General features: G+C 47.7%; 1 protein-coding gene across 7 annotated transcripts in view; it reads right to left on the minus strand.

Annotated features, from left to right (window-relative positions):
- The window catches only part of LOC135902172 (membrane metallo-endopeptidase-like 1), a 39,976-nt gene extending 20,965 nt beyond the window's left edge, over window positions 1-19,011 (minus strand). Inside the window, exons 1-5 of one of the 7 annotated variants that reach the window (XM_065432113.1) lie at window positions 18,789-19,011; window positions 7,037-8,248; window positions 5,200-5,425; window positions 3,975-4,243; window positions 2,383-3,134 (exon numbers count right to left, since the gene is read on the minus strand). In XM_065432113.1, the coding sequence (XP_065288185.1) occupies window positions 2,601-3,134; window positions 3,975-4,243; window positions 5,200-5,425; window positions 7,037-8,248; window positions 18,789-18,911 (2,364 nt within the window). In that variant the 5' untranslated portion in view covers window positions 18,912-19,011 and the 3' untranslated portion in view covers window positions 2,383-2,600. Of the gene's footprint in view, window positions 1-2,382; window positions 3,135-3,974; window positions 4,244-5,199; window positions 5,500-7,036; window positions 8,249-18,788 lie in introns of those variants that run through there. The other 6 variants (XM_065432115.1, XM_065432114.1, XM_065432116.1 and 3 more) reach the window with 6 other exon arrangements.
- Window positions 19,012-19,511: the final 500 nt, after the last annotated feature.

The following is a 19,511-nucleotide window of genomic DNA, read 5'->3' on the forward strand; positions in this document are numbered from 1 at the left end:
CATCCGGTGGAACATACCCGTTGCTTAAGAAAGGTGCAGCGCGAACATCAGAGGTTGAATAGATTGCAAATTATGCTCCATTCCATTATTAAACGTACGTGTACTTTGTAGATACCTACTAATCGACGTTATAAAGTTTTGAGAAATATGGGACCCCAATTTAGGGGACGCTATCGGGCAGGCATACAAAAGAATGCAAAAGGCGTATAAAATAGTTCGATTAGGGTCTCGCAAATCCTTTTAAGGAGCGTTAGAATTAGATTTGAGAAATACGTAATACAGTTTAGATATAGGGTAAACAAAAAAAAAATGAAACTCGCAAGCAGGGAGTTTTAGAATTAAGGGACCCAAGGTTAGGAGAGAGAGAATGTATACATTTTTATTAGGTAAATGCACCTTTGGAGAGACAAGTGTACGAAACTATGCTATGAGAGCACACAAAAGGCAACACAAAAGGCCTAAAACTTGTAAAAACTTTAGTACGCAAAGGTGAGTTGGGGGCGTCACTTCTAAAACTACGCTCTGTTTTATGTGCGCTCACGACTTAACGACCGACCAATTATTGCTAGGCAGCGCAACGATGCTGGTCGTGCGCGCTTGCACTACATAGTTGGTCGGAATTATACTCGGCCAGGCGTACGAAGAAAAGGAGGGTTCGATCCCAACAAACAACTGCCTTCGTCAGTGGCGTCCAAAAAATGGCGGCCATGAAGTCAAGGAATCACTTCCGGCGGTTGCAGTGGAGTAAAGCATGGCTTTCAAGATTGGCTTCAATTACCTTGAGGCCATCTCTGGGACGTTAGGATGGATAGTTGGGCGTGTTGGTTAAGCATGATTTCTGAAGTGAAGGCGCTAAAATGACGGTGGACAAAGAAGAAACACACACACACTGTGTGTGTTTCTTCTTTGTCCACCGTCATTTTAGCGCCTTCACTTCAGAAATCATCTCTGGGAGGTGCAAGAGCGTGTCATTCCGTAGACGAAACAGGCAGTCACCCCTTTCGGATGCAAATCGTATTCAATTTCGTATTTTTTTATAAAAATGAGCAAATACAAAATTTTTTTTAATACGAACCGAATACTATAGTAAGTATCAAATATCGAATCGAATATTATATATCGAACAAACAAGCGCAGACACACATTTAAGCAGGAATATTTATTCCGGTATAATTACGTACTACACCTGCATTGACCAGTGCAAAGAAAAAACAGCTAACTATATGAGCTACAACGGATTAATTTTAATCGCAAGGTAACTAATTTGTCATTACGTTAGCTGCGCGGAAAATTTAACCACATTTAAAGCCTAGTTGCAAACAAGCTCGCAAAGAGTGAAAGCTTTTGTATGACTAACTTTCCGAAAATGCTAAATGGTTGCTGCACTAAAAAAGAAAAAAAAAGGAAAGAAGATTAGAATTTGTAGAAAAATAAAGCTGTTGAACGGCCTCTGTGCCCTAGACACGTGTAAAACAGCCCACTGCAAGGGGAATATGGCTCGTTGAAGCGTAAAAGGTAAAACTGGTACATCACTATACTACCAAAAACACTACATTACAGAATACAAGCAATAAACAGACGTTGTCATGCAGGCTTCCACCGCAAAGTCTAAAACAAGCCTTGCATTACTCATTGTTTCTCTATTGCTTCGAAAACGTGTTTCACTTCTGATGATTTGCCATAGTTTGTTTACCACATGAGAATAACGACACTTCAGTCATTCGTTGCAAAATATTTGGTAATTATTCAATATAGAAAAAAAAACACCGAATAGTTCCTCCTCCAATACGAATACGAATAGTTATAGGGTGCAATATTCGATGCGTATTCTAAACGTTAATTATTCGCCCATCCCTACTTTTCATTTGTTCCAGTTGTATGGCCGATTGTTCAGGGATAAATAAACTGACACCCCGAAGCCTGCTTGCTACCTGTGTGCTTTTTCAAGTATACACAAGGTGACGTTTAATATTTGCAATACGATGCGTTTAAATTTGGTGCCACAGTGGAGAGAGTCGCAATGATGTCACTTCGCCTGGGTTGGCAAAATACACTGAAATGCCACTGCTCATATCTGCTCGAATGAACAAGATAATGAATGCCGCCGACACTCTTGCGAGTGGCAGCTAGCTTCCACGCAGTAAGGCCACCGGATTAATTGCACCGAGACATATTTGGTCCAAGAACACCTTAGCAGTACGATAGTCATTTGTGGACTTTCGGCAATGGCCGCGACGCACACCGACTGGAGAAGCCTTGCAGCTTGCACACAGGGACGCGGAAATAACAGTACATATATAAATACGCAACAACGAGGAGAAAAGAAGGGGAAAAAATCCGGCCACTCTAAAACCCGTTCAACAAGTGTCGTTTAGCAAGTAATATACACAAAGCGATGACCGCAACGATACCAGCTACATATTACAGATGTTCAGACATGCTGCGGAAGATGACGTGCATTGTCGCGCTTCAATTCAACAGCAAATCGCAACTATTCACGAACTGAAGCACACTGAGCAAGCAAACGCGAATAAAGGACAATAAAAGAAAAACTGACGAGGAGGCAGATCACGAGACAGGCATGGCGGAATTGAACGCCTTCACCAGAACGAGCACTTCTTCTGCGGGTTCATGTCGTCGTCGCGAGCACAGCTGAAGGCGCTGGCGAACTCCTCCATGTGCATGAGGGGCACGTTGCACCGGTGCTCCGGGCGTAGCTCGTGGCGCGCCCTGGCGCCCGCTTCTTCCCAGCTGTCGCCTTCGTCGCCTGCAGGGCACAGCGTCAAGCAGTACGCGAGGAAGAACAACTTGCGGGCGTCCGTCGCCTCCAGGCCCGGAAGGCGCACGTCCGCGGGCGACGAGGCGCCGCCAATCGAGCGTCTGCCGAACGCGGCGTACAGCACGGGAGCCGAGGCGAAGTCGCTGAAGCGCTCGGCGTCTGCGCTGTCCGTCGCCATCGTCTGCCTGTGGGCGTGGCGCGTCCCGTAGCTCCCGTAGGAGCGCAGGTAACAGGCCACCCGCCCCTTGTACTCCCTGCGCCACCAGGGGTCGCGAGATGCGCGTGAAGGCCGCCGGTACGTTTGCAGCGTGGCCCTTGTACGCGCGTTCTCGTGTACAAACGAGTTGCCTGTACGCTGTACAATACGCTTTGGTTGGCAAATCAGTTCTAAGGAAGCCCACAAGATGGTGGATCATTAATAGGGAAAAATTGTTATCTACTCAGAGTACTGCACGAAAGTACAAAGGAAGCCCATGCGGGTGCGTTTCTCACAAAGGAAGCTCAGCTGTTGAGAAAAATTCCTCATGGTTCGCGGAGGAGTGGGACGAATTGCCTTTATAGCTTCGTGCTTAACCAGACGGATTTATTTATTTATTATTTATTTATTTATTTCACATACTGCTAGCCTCAACGCTATAGTGGTCATAGCATAGTGGTACAAATCATGTGTCGGAAGACAAGAACAAAGTATATGAAAACAAAACAATATATCAATGCAAGCAGTGTTCCTATAGACTTGTGTTCAGCACTGGAACGTAAATAAAATAGACATCACTTGTTAGCCCTGTGGACTTTAGCGGTGTTTCGATAATATGTGCCCGTGCGCTGCAATCGAAGATGAAATGGCGTGAGCCGTGGCTAGTTTCGATTCTGCAATTTCCACATGTTCTTAATACACTGATTTCTAAAGATACATAATTAAGGAGGTCTTTTAGTCTGCATGTATTAAAGAGTTGATCAGTTGCTACTGCACAACTTCTAACGTCCGGCGGCGCGAATACTGTGTCGCCGAAAAAAGAAACTACCGCACTGTTTTCAAAGTCTTCACTGAAACGCATCTGGTATGCAGATGCGTGAAGACAGTTGAATGAGCTGTTGCCATATCCCATTCCAAACAAGAGAGTTATCTGCTACGCCAGCGTCCTTGTCCGTTCGTGCCCCGGATTCGCGCAATGTCAAAATCCACGACGCTTACCCGATGGTCTCTGGGCGCCACTGATCCGAGCCATTGACGTCGTCGAAAAAGTCTAGGCTGAGCGCCGAGTGGAAGCCGTACATGAGCTCGTGCGCCAGCAGCTGTCCAATGCCGGCGAACAGTACGGCCACCGGCAGGTCGAGAGCGAACAACGGCGGCCACAGGGAGGCCGGGTGCAGCACCACGCGGTCGTGCGCCTCCTCGAACGTGGGCCTCGCGCTCAGGAACGACAGCTCCGCGGGGCTGCCCTTGCGCGGCGCCAGCAGGTGCTGCACACGTCGCCGCCGAATGGACGCGCGCCAACGAAAGGGGAGATCTGATGACACGAGAACAGCGGCGGCAAGTATACGCGGTGGGAAGCGCCGGACGACACAGCCATTTTGTCAGCAGCAGGATCAAACTCTGCAGGTTTCGCGCCTTTCAAATAAGTGGAACATGCGTACTCGTACGTTCGCCGCCGGAGAAGTGCATTTCTGACTGACACGTTTTACGCAACTTCCTTAGCGTTTTTTTTTTGTGTGTGTGAACCACCCTTCCTTCCTTAAACAAAGGGACATTAATGATAACCATATCAGTTTAGGCTGATAGTGTAGTGTGTAAACCATATTTTAGTTAAAGTCGCGGTAAGCAGTGAATTCCTTCAAGAGAAAAACAAGGTCAAGGTTCTTTGTTTCTCTTTTTTCATATCTCGCGTTGGGACCCTGGCGCCGGTGCATCAGTGTGACGTCAAGGATTTGGAAGTATTTTCTGGTATTTGGGCCGTTATGGCTCAGTTAATCCTTGAAACTTGCTAAATTCGGTCTCATGACCTTTTTTTTTTTCGGAATACAATATGTAGTCTATTATTACCGATAAAATAAGAACTAGGCCTGAGCAGACGCCATCAAAACCTACGACGTCACGGTAAGTTGGTTCGGGAGTTTCTAGACAGCGCCACCAACCGTCAGTCTCTTCTCGCTTATTAAACCTCATCACAAGGTAAGTGTTTTTTCTTTTTTTGGCAGTGTAGAAGGTTAATTTTCTTATAAAGCTCAAATTATTTATCTCTGCAATTTTCCTTTAAATGGCTTTTTCAACATAACTTGGGCAATCATGATTCGTAGAAGCGCAGGAAAGAATGTAATGTTTGCATAATTCCGGGCTAATTATCTCAGAGTCCACTGGCGTAAACGGAGAGGACGTCGAGCTCTATCGCGACAAGCACAGCGAAGAGGCCGCATCCCACCGCCTGCATGTGCTCCACAGCAGTTCTCCACGCCTCGAAGAAGCTCTGGTCGTGGTCCAGACGTGGCAGCTCGGCTTCGTCGTCGCCCAGGTCCGACGCACGTGGTAGTCTCGTCAAAAGCGCGATCCGGCGGGCGCTGAACAGAGCCCTGCGCTTGGTGCCGCTGTCCATCCAGAGGTTCCCGTCCAGGGCTTCGATGGCGGCATCCTGCACCGCGTGGAACACCCTGCGCACCCGCAGCAGCAGCTCGTCCGAAAGTGTCCTCCGGAACAGGGGCAGCGTCAGCGCTGGCTTGGTCAGCTGCGCGCCATCAGCCAGGTGGTCAATCATGGATCCGGCTATACAACCCTTCGAGCAAGGTCGTTAAACCGAAGACTCGGCATTTACGCGCTATGTGCACAAGCCGAACCGCGAACTGTGGTCGATCGCTGCAAGCGTAGGTGGCAGCAAAAACGCACTGCATTCACAGTTCAAGAATTCAAGCCTCGGCGAAGATCGACTCGCACCTATAGACACATTGCGCAAAAGTTGATTAGTGTGACCTGTTGTTGCAGGTCATAACGATCGTACATGTTTTGCGAAAACCTTGCTCGTCAACACTGGTTCTGTATATTTAACAGAATATTCGTCTGGAAAACAGTAACAAACAGTAATTGTTGCTAGAAACCAGTAAGGCTGAATTGTCTTTGCGACGTAAAAAAAAAAAAGTCACCGACGATTACGATGCTCCTTAACACGAAATTTGAGCGCAGCTCTATACGTGCTTTCACATCGCGACGTATTAACTGGCGCAGACAGTCTGTCTCGTTCGGCACGTTGCAAACGCGCAGAAGTACGTGTGGCACGACTGCATCGCTAATCGGGAAATCGCGAGAGGCAGCGCGTGGGTGACGCGTATAGGCGCGATTCACAGCGGCCGCCGCAGACAGACCTCCGCTCATGCAACGCTTTGTTTCCATACACTGTATCGGTGGACGCCCTCGCTGCATGCCTTATGGATGGTGTCATTGGTGAAGCCGCGCCCTACTCTGGCGCCATCTCGTTGCGATCGTCGCCGCAGAACACTTGCGCGGCACTACGCTTTTTCCTCTCACGCTTTCGCCATACCCTCCTCCTCCGCTTTCCTCCTCGCGCTCTCTACGCTATCGCCGTCTTTCATCCCCCACTGCACTCCGCGTTCTCGCTTTCACCCTTCGCTGTGCTTGTTCGCTCAGTTGCACTGACGGACGCCGAGATACGCCGACGCTTAACGCAGGAACGGGCGCCTAAGAGCTTTGCACCAAAATAACCTAGATGACGTATGGATGAGACAGGCATTGAAAGTGTATCTTTTTTTTTCTTTTTTAAAGGCGGAACGCATGTTCTGCTTCATTTTTGTAAAAATTTCCTTTGTTTAATTCTCAGACAAAGCATAAGCGGAAGTCGCTGGCAATATATTGCATGACTTGGCCCCGGCCCCGTGTACACATTGCATGTGACATCAAAATACATGTATATTTTCAGATCAGTTCATGCAACTGTACACATGTCGCACTCATCAATGCTATATGTGCCCAGAACAAGAGCTCAATAAACGTACTAAGTACTAGTTAGAGCTGACATCAAAGATAGGCAAAGCTCGTGTACATCATTATACAAACACGAAAAATTCAGCTAAATTTAATCTTGTTTATATTCAGGTTTAAGCCGTTTATGTGTCACTACTTCGATAGGTCTTGAAGGTAAGCATTGGCATTATTTTCTAAACATTTCCTTTTCATTACGCTAAAAGACATTGGTATATATCATCTTGGTATACCACAATATCAGGGCAGCCGAGTGTTCCAAACGCACTGACCTGATCGAGTCGAAGGATGCAGCGTTCGGCGACATTTCTGTCGGTCATGCCGTACGCCTGGCTAAGGCCGGCATGCACGAAGCTTCCGAGGTCCCTTGCGACGGTCCAGCTGATTACCAGGGCGTAAATGTTTGCCTTATTGGCGTTCAACTGTAGGAGCGTGTTGACACCGTTGAGGAGGCTCGAATTTTTTACCACCACGGCGTCGTTGGCGAATTCGCTTGTCCCGGTGCCGAAGGCCTCGGCTATAATCGCTGCCCAGTCAAAAGCGTGGGCACTGGAGCCGTTCGGCTGCATCTCGCTTACTTTCAGGACACGAGGGCCGCTGTGTCGAACCCGAGTCGGCGACGTTGCCAGTATGCCAGAGATTTCTTCCTCGAGCGCGCGAAGTCTATCCGCGATGTTCTTTACATGACCCGCCTCGCTTACACCGAAGGCACTGATGAACGTCTCCAGGAGGCGGTTGTAGGTGTTATTCTTGAGGAACGCCTTGCGCTTTTCTTCCCACTCGAGGTAGCTCTCGCTCCTGCCAAATCGAAACGTGGGCCTTCCCGCGGACGCGCTTACTTCGAGAACGCGCAGGGAAAACCACACGTCCACGTTCCAGAAGAGAGACAACTGGACTAGCGTGCCCAACGTGTCCCGATTCGCAAGGCCAACGCTGTCGTTGGCGTGAGGCCACGTGAGGTTCCTCTCGAGCATGAATCGCTGCAGTTCCGCGAGAGAGCTGTCCGCTCCCGATTCGTGCTGGCCTACGCACATCTGCAGCAACTTTCCGGCCCAGAGCGACTTGCCGGGCACTCGCCCTTCCCGCAGCGTGTGGTTGTCGCGCAGCCACTCCTCGAGCACGGCGTCGATCAGCCTTGCGCGCGTCAGCGACAGAATGCTGGCGTCCGTGCCGCCTGGGTACCGGGCGCCGTGGCAGACGAAAGCGTAGAAGTTGTGGCACGGGTTCAGCGAGTCGGCGAGCGAGGCGCGCAGGAGCTGCGAGTACTCGAGGCACGACTCCCGGTCGCAGATGCCGCTTGCGGGCACGTCCTTCTTTTCGGCCTTGGGATACCCGTAGCGCATGAGGAGCACCACGAAGACGATGAAGAGCGCCACCGCGACGGCCACCACGGCCAACTTCGCGTTGCTGCTGCTCGTGCCCTCGGCTGTCGCGACGTGGTTGCCTACAGGATCGGACAAGCTCTCCGACACGCCGTCTGGTGTCTGCGAGTAAGATAGCTTAGAATAAATTATGTCACCGCATTTTAGGCGGTGATGAATGATTGACATTGAAAACTCGCTGTAAAGATACGAATAATCATTGCGAAACCCCCGCCCTTGTCTGCAACAGGGTTCGAGACCGGGCTGGTTGGTGTTCCGTGTTACCGTGAATTACAGCACACACCGAGACAATGGAAGGAAACGAAGGAAGGGAGCGCCGTCTTCGTCGTTTCCTGTCCTTGGTTTGGTGTGCGCTGTTGTTCACAGTAACTTGTCTGCCCTCAGGACAGTGTCCAATTTCTGCAGTCAGTGTGGATCCAGATTGTTTCACCTGTATATATCAGCTGAAATTTCTTGAGGTACTGTTCGGACAGGCTCTCTGAGTCAGTTTCTCTCGGAGCAGCTCCCCTGCGACTTACACGTTGTGATGGTACAGGTCCGGTTCACAGAGAAATACATTTAAAGAAACTAAAGTTCTCGGTCTGGAAGATTATCAAGCTACGCGCATGACCATCTTTTCTTGTTTTTTTTTTTTTTGCCACGTTATGTGGTTTACTGGTTGCTTCCGACTTGTACGAACGAGCCTCTGCATTTTCAGTCAAAGTATAGAATAGTATGAGGGTAGGTTCAGAACGTTTCCACCTGGCCAACACTGCATGGTACTGGGCCATAGCTAGGCGTCAATTTCGTGCTGCAGAAAAATGCGATGTGACATATTGCGAGATGCGAGACGATGCAAGAGATTCGAGACTGCCACATATCCTCCAGAGGTATCTCCGTCACTAGGTTTTCACTTTTATATTATCGGACGCCATTAGGCTCAGCAAAAGAAATACCGCTCAAGGACAGCACATGGTCACATTGCTCGAAGTAGTCGCCTTAAGTAACTATTCAGCGGCATGACGGAAGCCATCAGCACTCGGCGTTCTCAGGTTGTCTCCCTATATTGTAAAGTACTAAACAAGCACAACGCTGCTTGGACTCGGCCGGTGGTCTAACGAAAACCGTCGTAACCGTCCTATTCAAGACGACGTATGTATGAGAGATGGTAATACGACATCTTCATTGATTGGTTCAAATACTCGAAAAGAGCTGAACTTTTGACAGTTTATGGCGGAACTTGGAAGTATTGAGAATAACACAGCCAGTGTGTAAAAGAAAAAAACGCCGTAGTATTAATGCTAATACGAATAAATAAATAAATAAATAAATAAATAAATAAATAAATAAATAAATAAATAAATAAATAAATGAGAATAGTTTATGTATAGAAACAGATATGTGTAGCAATAAACAAAAATATGCAAAAAAACATCGAATATGATTGTAAACGGAGAACTGCTCGGTACAGTAATTGCTCGGTTGAGTCTTTCTTTCTTTATAGTTGAAACGTTTTTGTGGGGCTGTTGCACGGCTGCAAGTCCAGGAATTCGGGACATCACTACTGCGGCGAAGCCGACCTCGGGGTGATGCGGTCGGCATAACTCTAACGGAAGCATTTTTTTTTACAAACCGGTCGCTTAGCAATGCCTCGTTTTTCGTGATTTGCACTTTAGGTACTTAATCCCAACAACGGTATCACGCTTTATGTCGAGTTTAGTTTAATACCACTGGCTGGATTTTTTTCCTGGGAGGACTTTTTTAGATTCGTTTAATATGCATGGGGTGATTTTTTAAATGCCAGTTGCAGCGCAGTGAAAAACTCATCCGCTAATTGCACTCTATTGGCACATACTGTAGGGCTCTCTTTATGTAGGCCCAGTTTGTTTTTATTCTGATGGCTCAATTTTTTTTCCTGGGGCACATTTGTTTGGCCATTATGCGGCGAAACAGCTTTACAGGGGCAAAATATTCGTCCATTGTTTAATTGATGGGAAAGGGCTTGTCGACAATGTTAAAAATGTACTCAAATATGCAGCTGTGATGCATATTCGCGCCCTGACGTACAAGAAAAGATGTCAGATTCTGAAAGAAGCAGCTGACCAAATGGCTTTATGGAGTGACATTCAAGCATTAAACACCGCTGCGCGCACCACTTTTTCTCAAGCTTCGGCGCAATGTAAGATATCTTATTTGGTAGTTAGAAAAGTAGTCAGTATTTCGAAATATTTACTATTAGGAAAATTTTTGACGCAAAGGACATCGCCGAATAGAGCACTTTCTACGCGTGTTTACTTGACAGCGCAATGTGCCTACAATGCCAACTTGTGAGTATTATCAGTGTAGAAAAAATTCAAAGGTAGAAGTCATGATCGATAGAACGCGTGGCGGAACGAAATAAAGAGGAAGGGAGACTCCCCGTGTTATAGCAAAAACAGCAGCTTCGTATCGTTTATTAAAAGATGCCGTTTTAGTTTTTAACAGTTCGGAATTATAACTAACATCATTGCTTGTCTCTTAAGTGCGCGCAAATCTCGCACGTTATGCGTAAAGATTATGCTCGGAAGCTTTGAGTGAAGCCACAACCGGTGAACTATACCGGGTCAATTGTGACAGGGCCTGCTGTGAGCCCCACGATTGCTTAGCTGCGCGAACACGTCACCGCTTGACAATATTTCGCGGACCCCTGCCTTGGTCGGGAATATTTCATCTCGCAATGTTACTTTTGCAATGTCTTCGTAGCGCAACAAAACACTGGTCGGACAGTTGGTCGGATGCGACGAACTTGATTCCAGGCTTTTAAATGCTGTCGCGCCAAAATGCCTGAAAATACCAAGAAAATATACAGTGAGTTTGTTTCTCCACGAGCTCAGTATTACTGTGGGGAAACAAGCTTTGAGTTTACGGCAGCGTTGTTTCCCGTACATAGCGTTTTATTATTGCGATATATCTCGTGCGCGCAAGGGAGGAATGCGGGGAGGGAGCACCCTATTATCGTCTTCCATCGCGCACAAGGCCGCAGGAAAAATTGGCAACATTTTACTCCAGCGGTGGCTTCGTATGGCACGGCTCAGCGCGGTCCCGATCTTGTAAGCGACATGCGGTGGGTACAAAGTCTAAACTCGCCGAACCCACCGTGGTTGCTCAGTTGCAGTGGTGTTGGGCTGCTGAGCACGAGGTCGCGGGATCGAATCTCGGCCACGGCGGCCGCATTTCGATGGGGGCGAAAACACCCGTGTACTTAGATTTAGGTGCACGTTAAAGCACCCCAGGTGGTCAAAATTTCTGTAGTCCTCCACTACGGCGTGCCTCCTAATCAGAAAGTGGTTTTAACACGTAAAACCCCATAATTTAATTTTTTGGGGCTCGCCGACTGGGGCCCTATAATGGCTGGGGCCCTATAACGTAAAACTATTCCAAGCTGTTTTTATTCCAATCTCCTGACGTGAAATTCACGTAACTACCAATGCAAGCAGCGGGTGGCGGGTGGCGTATCGCAACGTTGTTTGTGAAGGCCAACGTGACGCCCTCCTCTTTTATGGGAGGTCGCTTTTGTTTGCTTTAAGAGCGAGTAGCATTACGTTACTTGACATGTAATTCTTATTTGATTGGCTGACCAAAGGTGAGGAGCACGCAGAAGTGGAGGCGGTAAGATGGGGCAAGGAAAATAGGTAATCTGATTAGGAGGGTGGTGCCGGCGTCTCCGATTGGCCTGCTTCTTCTTGCTTAGCTTTCAGTGTCTGACAGAAAATCGACGTGGCGTGCAACGGAAAAGTAACAATGCAGCTAAAACAAATCCTCGGCAATGAAAACTTGGCAGAGCGATGTCGTTTACGTGCCGAATGAGCTCGATAATGATCTACTGCCAGAGGAAAATGTTTATTATAGGCAAACAAATCTCTTCTTCCCGGCAGCTCCGACTAACCAGTACCAGAGCGATCGGCGGACACCTATCTGCTTGTCATTTAGAAACAGAATACTATCCGGCTATTCGAAAAAAAAAATCAGTTTTGATCAGCATAATAATGCAGCTTTAAAGGGACACTAAAGGCAAATACTAAGTCGATGTGGACTGTTTAAATACCATTCCAGAGACCTCGCAACGCTTGTTTCGCGCCACGACTTAGTTTGCAAGAAAATGACATCTAAAGGGTCCGAATGCTTTTTTCGAAATTCAAATCTTGCACCACCCAACCGGGGGAGTGGTGACGTTGCGTACGCCATCACCACCCTTTGCAGCCGCCGGCGAGTGAAACGGCGCCCGTCAGACGGCGGTACCGAGCCAAGACAGAGCTGCTGCAGCTGCTTTTTGGTCAAGTGGCGTAGACCGTTTGGGCACCCCGCGGCATCACATGGAAGTTGGATTCTCTGCTACTTGCAGATTGTGAAAGTTTCGCGAACCAGCCACACCAACGCAACAATACGTGTTAGCGAAACCAGAAAAACACGAAAGCGTGGACTGCGTGGAATCGAGTGAAAATGAAACGTTTAGACCACCCGCGTAGTTGTCAAGGATAATTTCAATGAGCTTTCGTTAAAATAAAATGACATCGAATTGGACAAGTAGCATTTTATTTCGTCTTATAATACAAGGATTTTTTTTTTTTTTTGCAACGGATGGTTGAGTGCTAGTGACAGAATTTAACTGAGGAGTGCTTTCATCATCGGAGGGGAGTCTCTAATCATGTTCTGCATTTAAATCAATATGTCGATTATTAAGGATCTGTTCGCGATGATATTGACGCCTTAGAGGTTATCGAGCACTCATCTATTGCTATAGCTTGACTTAATATTTGCCTTTAGTGCCCCTTTAATACGTACACGCCACTTTGACGCGGTAAGCTTTTGCGGTTTCTGGACGTCAGGTGACAGACAGGTGAAGTGGGCGCAGCCCGAAAACTTGACCAGTTGCGGAGGGCTGATGCTAAAGAGGAGTAGAATAAAAAAAAATATATTTTTCTGTTGTTCGGTCACATTATGTTTAATTAGCGTGTGCACGTCATATCAGATGAGTATATAGCTTTCACTGTTTTCCTTACGTTGCGTGACAGACAAATGCAGTTGGGCAATCGTGTTTGCAGCAACAGAATAGAAACAGTTTGGAATAGACGTTAAAGCACCCCTGGCGTCTTCGTGTGCGATGTGTTCGCACCGCTTAGTTAGCCTTGAACCTAGACGCAGCGCGAAGGACAATTCGTTCGCTTCTGCTGCCGCTCTCCCCTCACGCCAGCGTTTTGACAAGTGTCCACGCTCATCGAGTGAGGTGTGTTCGTGTGTGATTGTGCGCTCGTGACAACGTGCTGGTTAATTGTGTTAGTAAGCGAATGTTTAGAGCAGTTTACGCAGCTGATGAAACGCCCAACCTTACTTTGCACAGCTGTCAAATAATTTGCTGTCGCAATCAGTGATTCGCCTCTCGGGCGAAAGTGACTTTAATAATAATAATAATAATAATAATAATAATAATAATAATAATAATAATAATAATAATAATAATAATAATAATAATAATAATAATAATAATAAAGAAAAGAGAACCATCTGTCCACATTGTCTACGCTAAGAGTAGAGCTGTCACAGCTTGTCGCCAACACCAAACGCGAGGTGTTACTTCGGCAGGGGCGTGGCAGATAAGTCACCAGCTCGATCCCGTTTTTCTTTATCTCCTTTATTTCGTCCTGGCTAACTCAGAGGGAGCATGTTCAAGGGCGCTCCTTTATGATGCGGAAGGGAGCGCACTCAAGTGGTATTCTCCATATTTCGCAGGGTTTATTTATCAAGCGTAAAAATTAATACGCAGCTAGTACGTCGCTGAAAATACCGCAGTTAGATGTCCCTTGGCTGTGCCTACAAATGCCTCATTGTCACCGATAATTAGGATAGTACGTCTCAAGCTGTATAATTAATTACAATGACCTAATTAAATATTAGTAACAAAATAGTTACTAGCAGCTACTCCGCTGTACTAGAAAAAATATGCACTAGATTTTATTCGAGTAACGCACTGCCCTTTTTAAAATCTTGGTGAATGATAGTTCACTGGGACACTGTATATATTTATGGTCTCTGCATGCGAGTAACAATGTTTCCATCCCTAAAAAAAAAAGTTAAAGATTAAGTCGTTAGCATTGTTTACTGGAAATAGAAGCAATATCGAGACAAATCATTCACGTGCATTTCACACACCGTTTATAGAAGACTTTGGCGAAGAGGTCACTGAATTCCATAGGGCTTTTTTCAGGGTCGGAAAAGCCGGCGAACCAATTTGAAGCGAGTTGTTCTTAAAGCAACACACCCATTCTCTAGGAATAGGCTATCCATACCTTTAGAAACAATTGTTAATTGCCTAACTCCTTCTCTTTCAAAATGCTGTGTAAATTTGTCCTGTGTGTATATTTAAATATATTGTGTATGTGCATAGTGCTTACAGTGTAAGTTTAAAACAATGCTGTAGTGAGAAAATGAGGTGCACGTCCGCGCCAACACTGATGTAAGCTATCAGCCACAATAAAATTTCAAGTGAAAAGGTCCAGGCAAGTCAAAAGAAACCTCAAATTAAAAAAAAAAGAACCTCAAAAAGGGCGTGCTGCACGACGTGCCAACTGCATAAGGAAATAAATGACTTCGGACGTCTTCCTTTAAGGTGCGCTTGCGAAAATAACTATGGCAAGTGTGTGTCTGCATATCCTCAAACATGCGGCCATTACCGCCATTTCGCAAGCTTGCATTATTCTTTGAAAATCAGCATTTCAGATTACGAAAGCTGCAGCAACAAAATTACGTTTCGGCTTTTAAAGACACCCAAGAAATGCTGAGGGACCCGCGGTGCTATGCATATGTGATTTGATTGCTTGTTTAGGATTGTACGTTTTTTTTACGTTGAAGTTGAACGAAGACAAATTCCGTCAAGTTGCACAGCCTTTATTTTAGATAATGTAGCCATAGATTACACGCACACACACTTTCACGGACGGCTCTACACTTGCATAGTATTGCCTTGTGATTGCTTTGATAGACGGTCAGAGGCTCTGCCATCGCAACGTGACACAACCTGCATGCAAACTTAGAGGTCGATGCAGGAAGGGCGTTGCGTCGTGGGTCTCTGTAGCGTCTTCCGTTTCAACGAGTAGCGATTCAGCATGAAACTCTCGGTCGATTTGCCGTGCTCCTTCGCCATATCAATGTTAGAGTCACCGCACGCGAGGATCGGCGTACTATGTGGCTTTAAGGTCTTCGTTTCTGCGGTAACATCTCCGCATCACAACGAGACGTGTTCGGTCTGACGTAGACGCTGCCAATCACAAGACCAGTAGGCATCTCGACTGCACAAGCGTCTCCCACATGGCTTACTGCATGCCGTTGCCGATACACGGGATCGGCCTTACGGGCACGATCGCGCTCGCGCTTACGTTCGCGTACGGCCGCCTCTTCTGCCGTGCGCTGCACCCGCGGCCTACCCATGGTGACGGCCGGGAATGCATTGCGTGGCGGGCGTAATGCAATGCAGATATATACAGTTCGTCTGGGTAGCGTGGCGTTCAACCACCTTTCCTTAAGAAAGAGGCTTTGATTTTTTTTTCCCCAGATCATAAGACGAGCCCGCGTTCACGCGCACTTGCTGTCTCCGATAGGCAGGGAAACTCGGTTATTAGCGACAGGAGTGGTGTCATGCCTAGCAGACAACTTGCTCTTCCAGTGAACTTTGTGAGCATGCGCTACTCTTGCCGAGCTCGCCGCTTCGCACCGTTATCAGGCAACGACCGGCCGACGCTGGCGCGGTCCTGCTAATATAAACTGGTGTTCTACGCAGATGTGCAAGTTGACGTTCATGCAGCGAGTTTTCGGCGCTCACGGACAAATCAGTGAGACAGAAAGTTGCGCTGTAAATAGTTACTTGGGGGGGGGGGGGTAGGTACAAGCCTTTTGAGATTCGGCGCCCGCGTTCTCGAAGAGCGACAGCCTCTTCGTACCCGCATCAATTGCAACAAAACTGCCGATTCACAATCGATCGACTGGCCGCTCGTCTTTGTGGTTATCAGATAAGCCATTCTCAATTTGCGCTCCTGTGTTTTATTATTACGTGTATTCTGTTTTCGTCCAGTGCACCGAGTGTCATCGTGTGAACCCATCCATCCATCTCATCACGAAACGCGGTGGAATATCTGCGCTTGGCATGACTCTTTAATGCAGATTTACCATTCTGCCGCGCGAGACGCTACCAGGTTACTCGGAGCAAGCGTGCTAATGCATGCGGGAGGATAGATATGCTGTGATCCCGCAATAAATGCCCATTGAGAGTTCGCGGTACAGGCGTGTGTCGTCTGTGTTCTTTTGTCCCGTTTCTGATGCGCTACACGCCTTTAGCCTCCATCATGATATACCAACAAGCCCAACGTGCTATTTTCGTCAAAGCATACGACGACTTCGTAGGAAACGCTTCTCGCTTCCGTGTCTGCTTTATTAGTTAGGATGCGCGTCGCCGGGAAACGGAATGAGACATCGTATATTGGCGCCAACGCGCTTATTTTCTACCTTGAGATAACATATGCGACCCAGCAGTGGTGGTGAGCGCACGTTTTGAGCCGCGTTATCGCTATCTCACGAAACGCAAATGACTCGGCCCGACTCTGGAGGCTGAGGAACGGCCGAATGTCACCGATAGCGGTGCGCGCGCCACAGGTAGCCGCATGTCCGAAGCAAACGTTGCCATCTCTTGTTCACTTCGCTGCTTAACCGCACCGCGTGAGTAAACTTGCGTACATTTTATATAAATGAAAAAGCCGCCGTTGGCATAACCTCCGATGACCTAAAAAATAATTCTCGATTACGATACGAACGCAGCAAAGTGAAAAAACAATTCGCACAAGGAGTGTATAATGTTCAACCCATATTACTTCAAGTAAAGCGCAACTTCACGCAAAGTGTAATTGATTGATGTTTAGGAAACGACACTTCCTCTGACCCTCCTCATTCCATATTCCCTCCTCATGCCATGTTCCCTCAGCCAATCAGCAAGCTGATATGGAGGCTATTTTGGATCGCCACAACATATTCACGAAATTTTAAACGCACTGCCCATCACTTTATGTTTAAACGATAACGTAGAAATATAGCTTCCAAGGACCAGAAATATGTTTTAGGCAATAAAGTTTGCAGCTCCATGTCACGTTTCGTCATCTTGATGAAAACGCAAAATTGTACTTTGCAAAACTTCCACCTCCCAGCACAAATTTTAAAACACGTGATCTATATAAACCTAATAGTGAACATGGCGGATAATGGCCGTTGTGCAGCCGCCACGCGTGTCGAGAATAGAGCCCCTGGTCGGGGAGGCCGCCCGCCATCTCGCCGAGGACGACGCCCGTCGTGTCGATCATGTGGTGGCTCCGACGCTGGGTTACGCCATCTACCTGCAGAACGCCAATTTGCTTCACGAATTTATCCGTCCACTCCTCTTTAGCAACTTCCATGGTCTTTTTTTTTTTTACAGTAAAAGAAGTCGCTGCCCATTTGAATGAATCGGCGGCGTAATTGCTGCGAGAGCAACCCACAGAGGATTTGGTCCATGATGAGGTCCTATGCTGCCCCGAATTCGCAAGAGTTCGCCAACCTTTCAATATCTTGTAGAAAGTCCACCGCAGAATTACCAGGACTCGGAAGTACTCGCTTGAATTGCAGGTGCGAATAGATTTCATCATCTTCCGCCGACAAGCATTTGTCAAACTACCAGCGCCTCCACGTATACGTCAATAAACTCGGCGTCGCCGGTTCATCCATCTTTGTCATCCTGTGTCCGGTCCTTACTCCGTGGTCTGATAATGTGCCCGAAAGTAGACGCCGACATCCTCCGCACACAAGGCGTTCAGGAGCAACGCTTGCTTATGCTCCGGCGTGGCGTCCCTGGCGGCGGCGTCGATGCAAACCTGCAAGACGCATCGCAATTTATTCCAGGGAATCACAGGTATGCCGAGACATTGCAAAAAAAAAAAAAGAAAGCGGGGGAGGTATGGTCACAATCATGGCGGAGAAGCAGGAGGCAAGAGCTGGAGCGTGTATGACGCCGTAGTAGCGTCAAGCAGAAAAACGGCACGAGACGGCTTCCGAGGAAAAAGCGAAGAAATGGAGATGGCAGGTGGTGGCAGAAGGTAGGATTCGCAGCAGAAGGAAATATTGCAGTCCTTCGCTTACATTTGGCTGCGATGCACGCCGATTTTCCTGGTCGCCGGGTGTTAAGCCGGCGCAGCTGCCATGGAGCAAGCGGCGGGCACCGGCAGGAACGCAGGGGCACGCCGGTGGCCAAACGGAAGATATCGGACACCGGCAGGTGCCGAGGCTGATCACGATTACTCCGATGGCGAGCAGTCGCTTATATAAGCACGACCTGCTGCGGCAGCGCCCCCTCAGGGCGAGTGACACTGGTTTCAAAACCGAAACCGCTATACATCATATAGCTAGATCAATTTTCGAGTCGTCGCACTCATAGGTGAAGCATGCGCGTTCACGTACCATCCTTGTACGCTGGGCTTACCGATATATAGAGAATAAAGAGTGAACGTACCACATCACCGAGGAGAATGCGATTACCCTCGGAAATGACTCTCTCTCGGAGCGAACTTACACTAGCTGTTACGAATTGTTGCAGCAAGCGCCGTTTGTGACTCACCCCGGATGCTGACAAGGTATTGTAGAAGGACCCGTAGGATTCATATGCATTCGGGCGGTAACGGTGACTCAGTTCGCTGGTTTCGTGATTCTTGTGCTCACCATGTTCCGGGCAGCGAGCCATGATGGTTTTCAGGGGCCCCCCGGGATGAGCAGGAATTGCAGCAATAATCGCGATTCGAGGAACATACGCATTCAACAGCGCGCGGGGCCACGAGCAGAGGATACCTTCTTCTTCCTTCTTCTCCACCTTGCTGGCAGGTGCACAGGTGCTTCAGTCTCGAAGCACGGGACAAGGAGACATCGGATTGATGACGATGAATAAACTTCTATTGAGCAGTCAGTTGCTGTCCTATGGTGGGAGTGGTACCTTAGTTCAGAAAGCCTTGGCACCGAGCCGTCCCCTTCACCTGGTCCACCAGATCGCACTTGTAATCTGGGTGGGTGCATGGTCAGCTGGTGCTTGCACCCAACTCACAATCCTCCGGAGAAAATAAATTTGATCAACAACCCCAGGGGCCGAATTTACAAAGTTTCTCGTTCGTACGCGCTCTTTGCTATCGGCTGGCGGCCTTCGCTAATAATATGTCCAGGATCAGAACTGACTGGAACTTTTTCTTACGAACAGCGTTATATAGTGTAAGAGTTTTCGTAAATACAGGCGTAGTTTCGGCGTTTCCTGGTCGGCAGGACCACGCGTGTTCGCAAACCCAAAGAACCACGT

This window comes from Dermacentor albipictus, chromosome 4, assembly GCF_038994185.2.
Source record: "Dermacentor albipictus isolate Rhodes 1998 colony chromosome 4, USDA_Dalb.pri_finalv2, whole genome shotgun sequence".
Lineage (NCBI taxonomy): Eukaryota > Metazoa > Arthropoda > Arachnida > Ixodida > Ixodidae > Dermacentor > Dermacentor albipictus.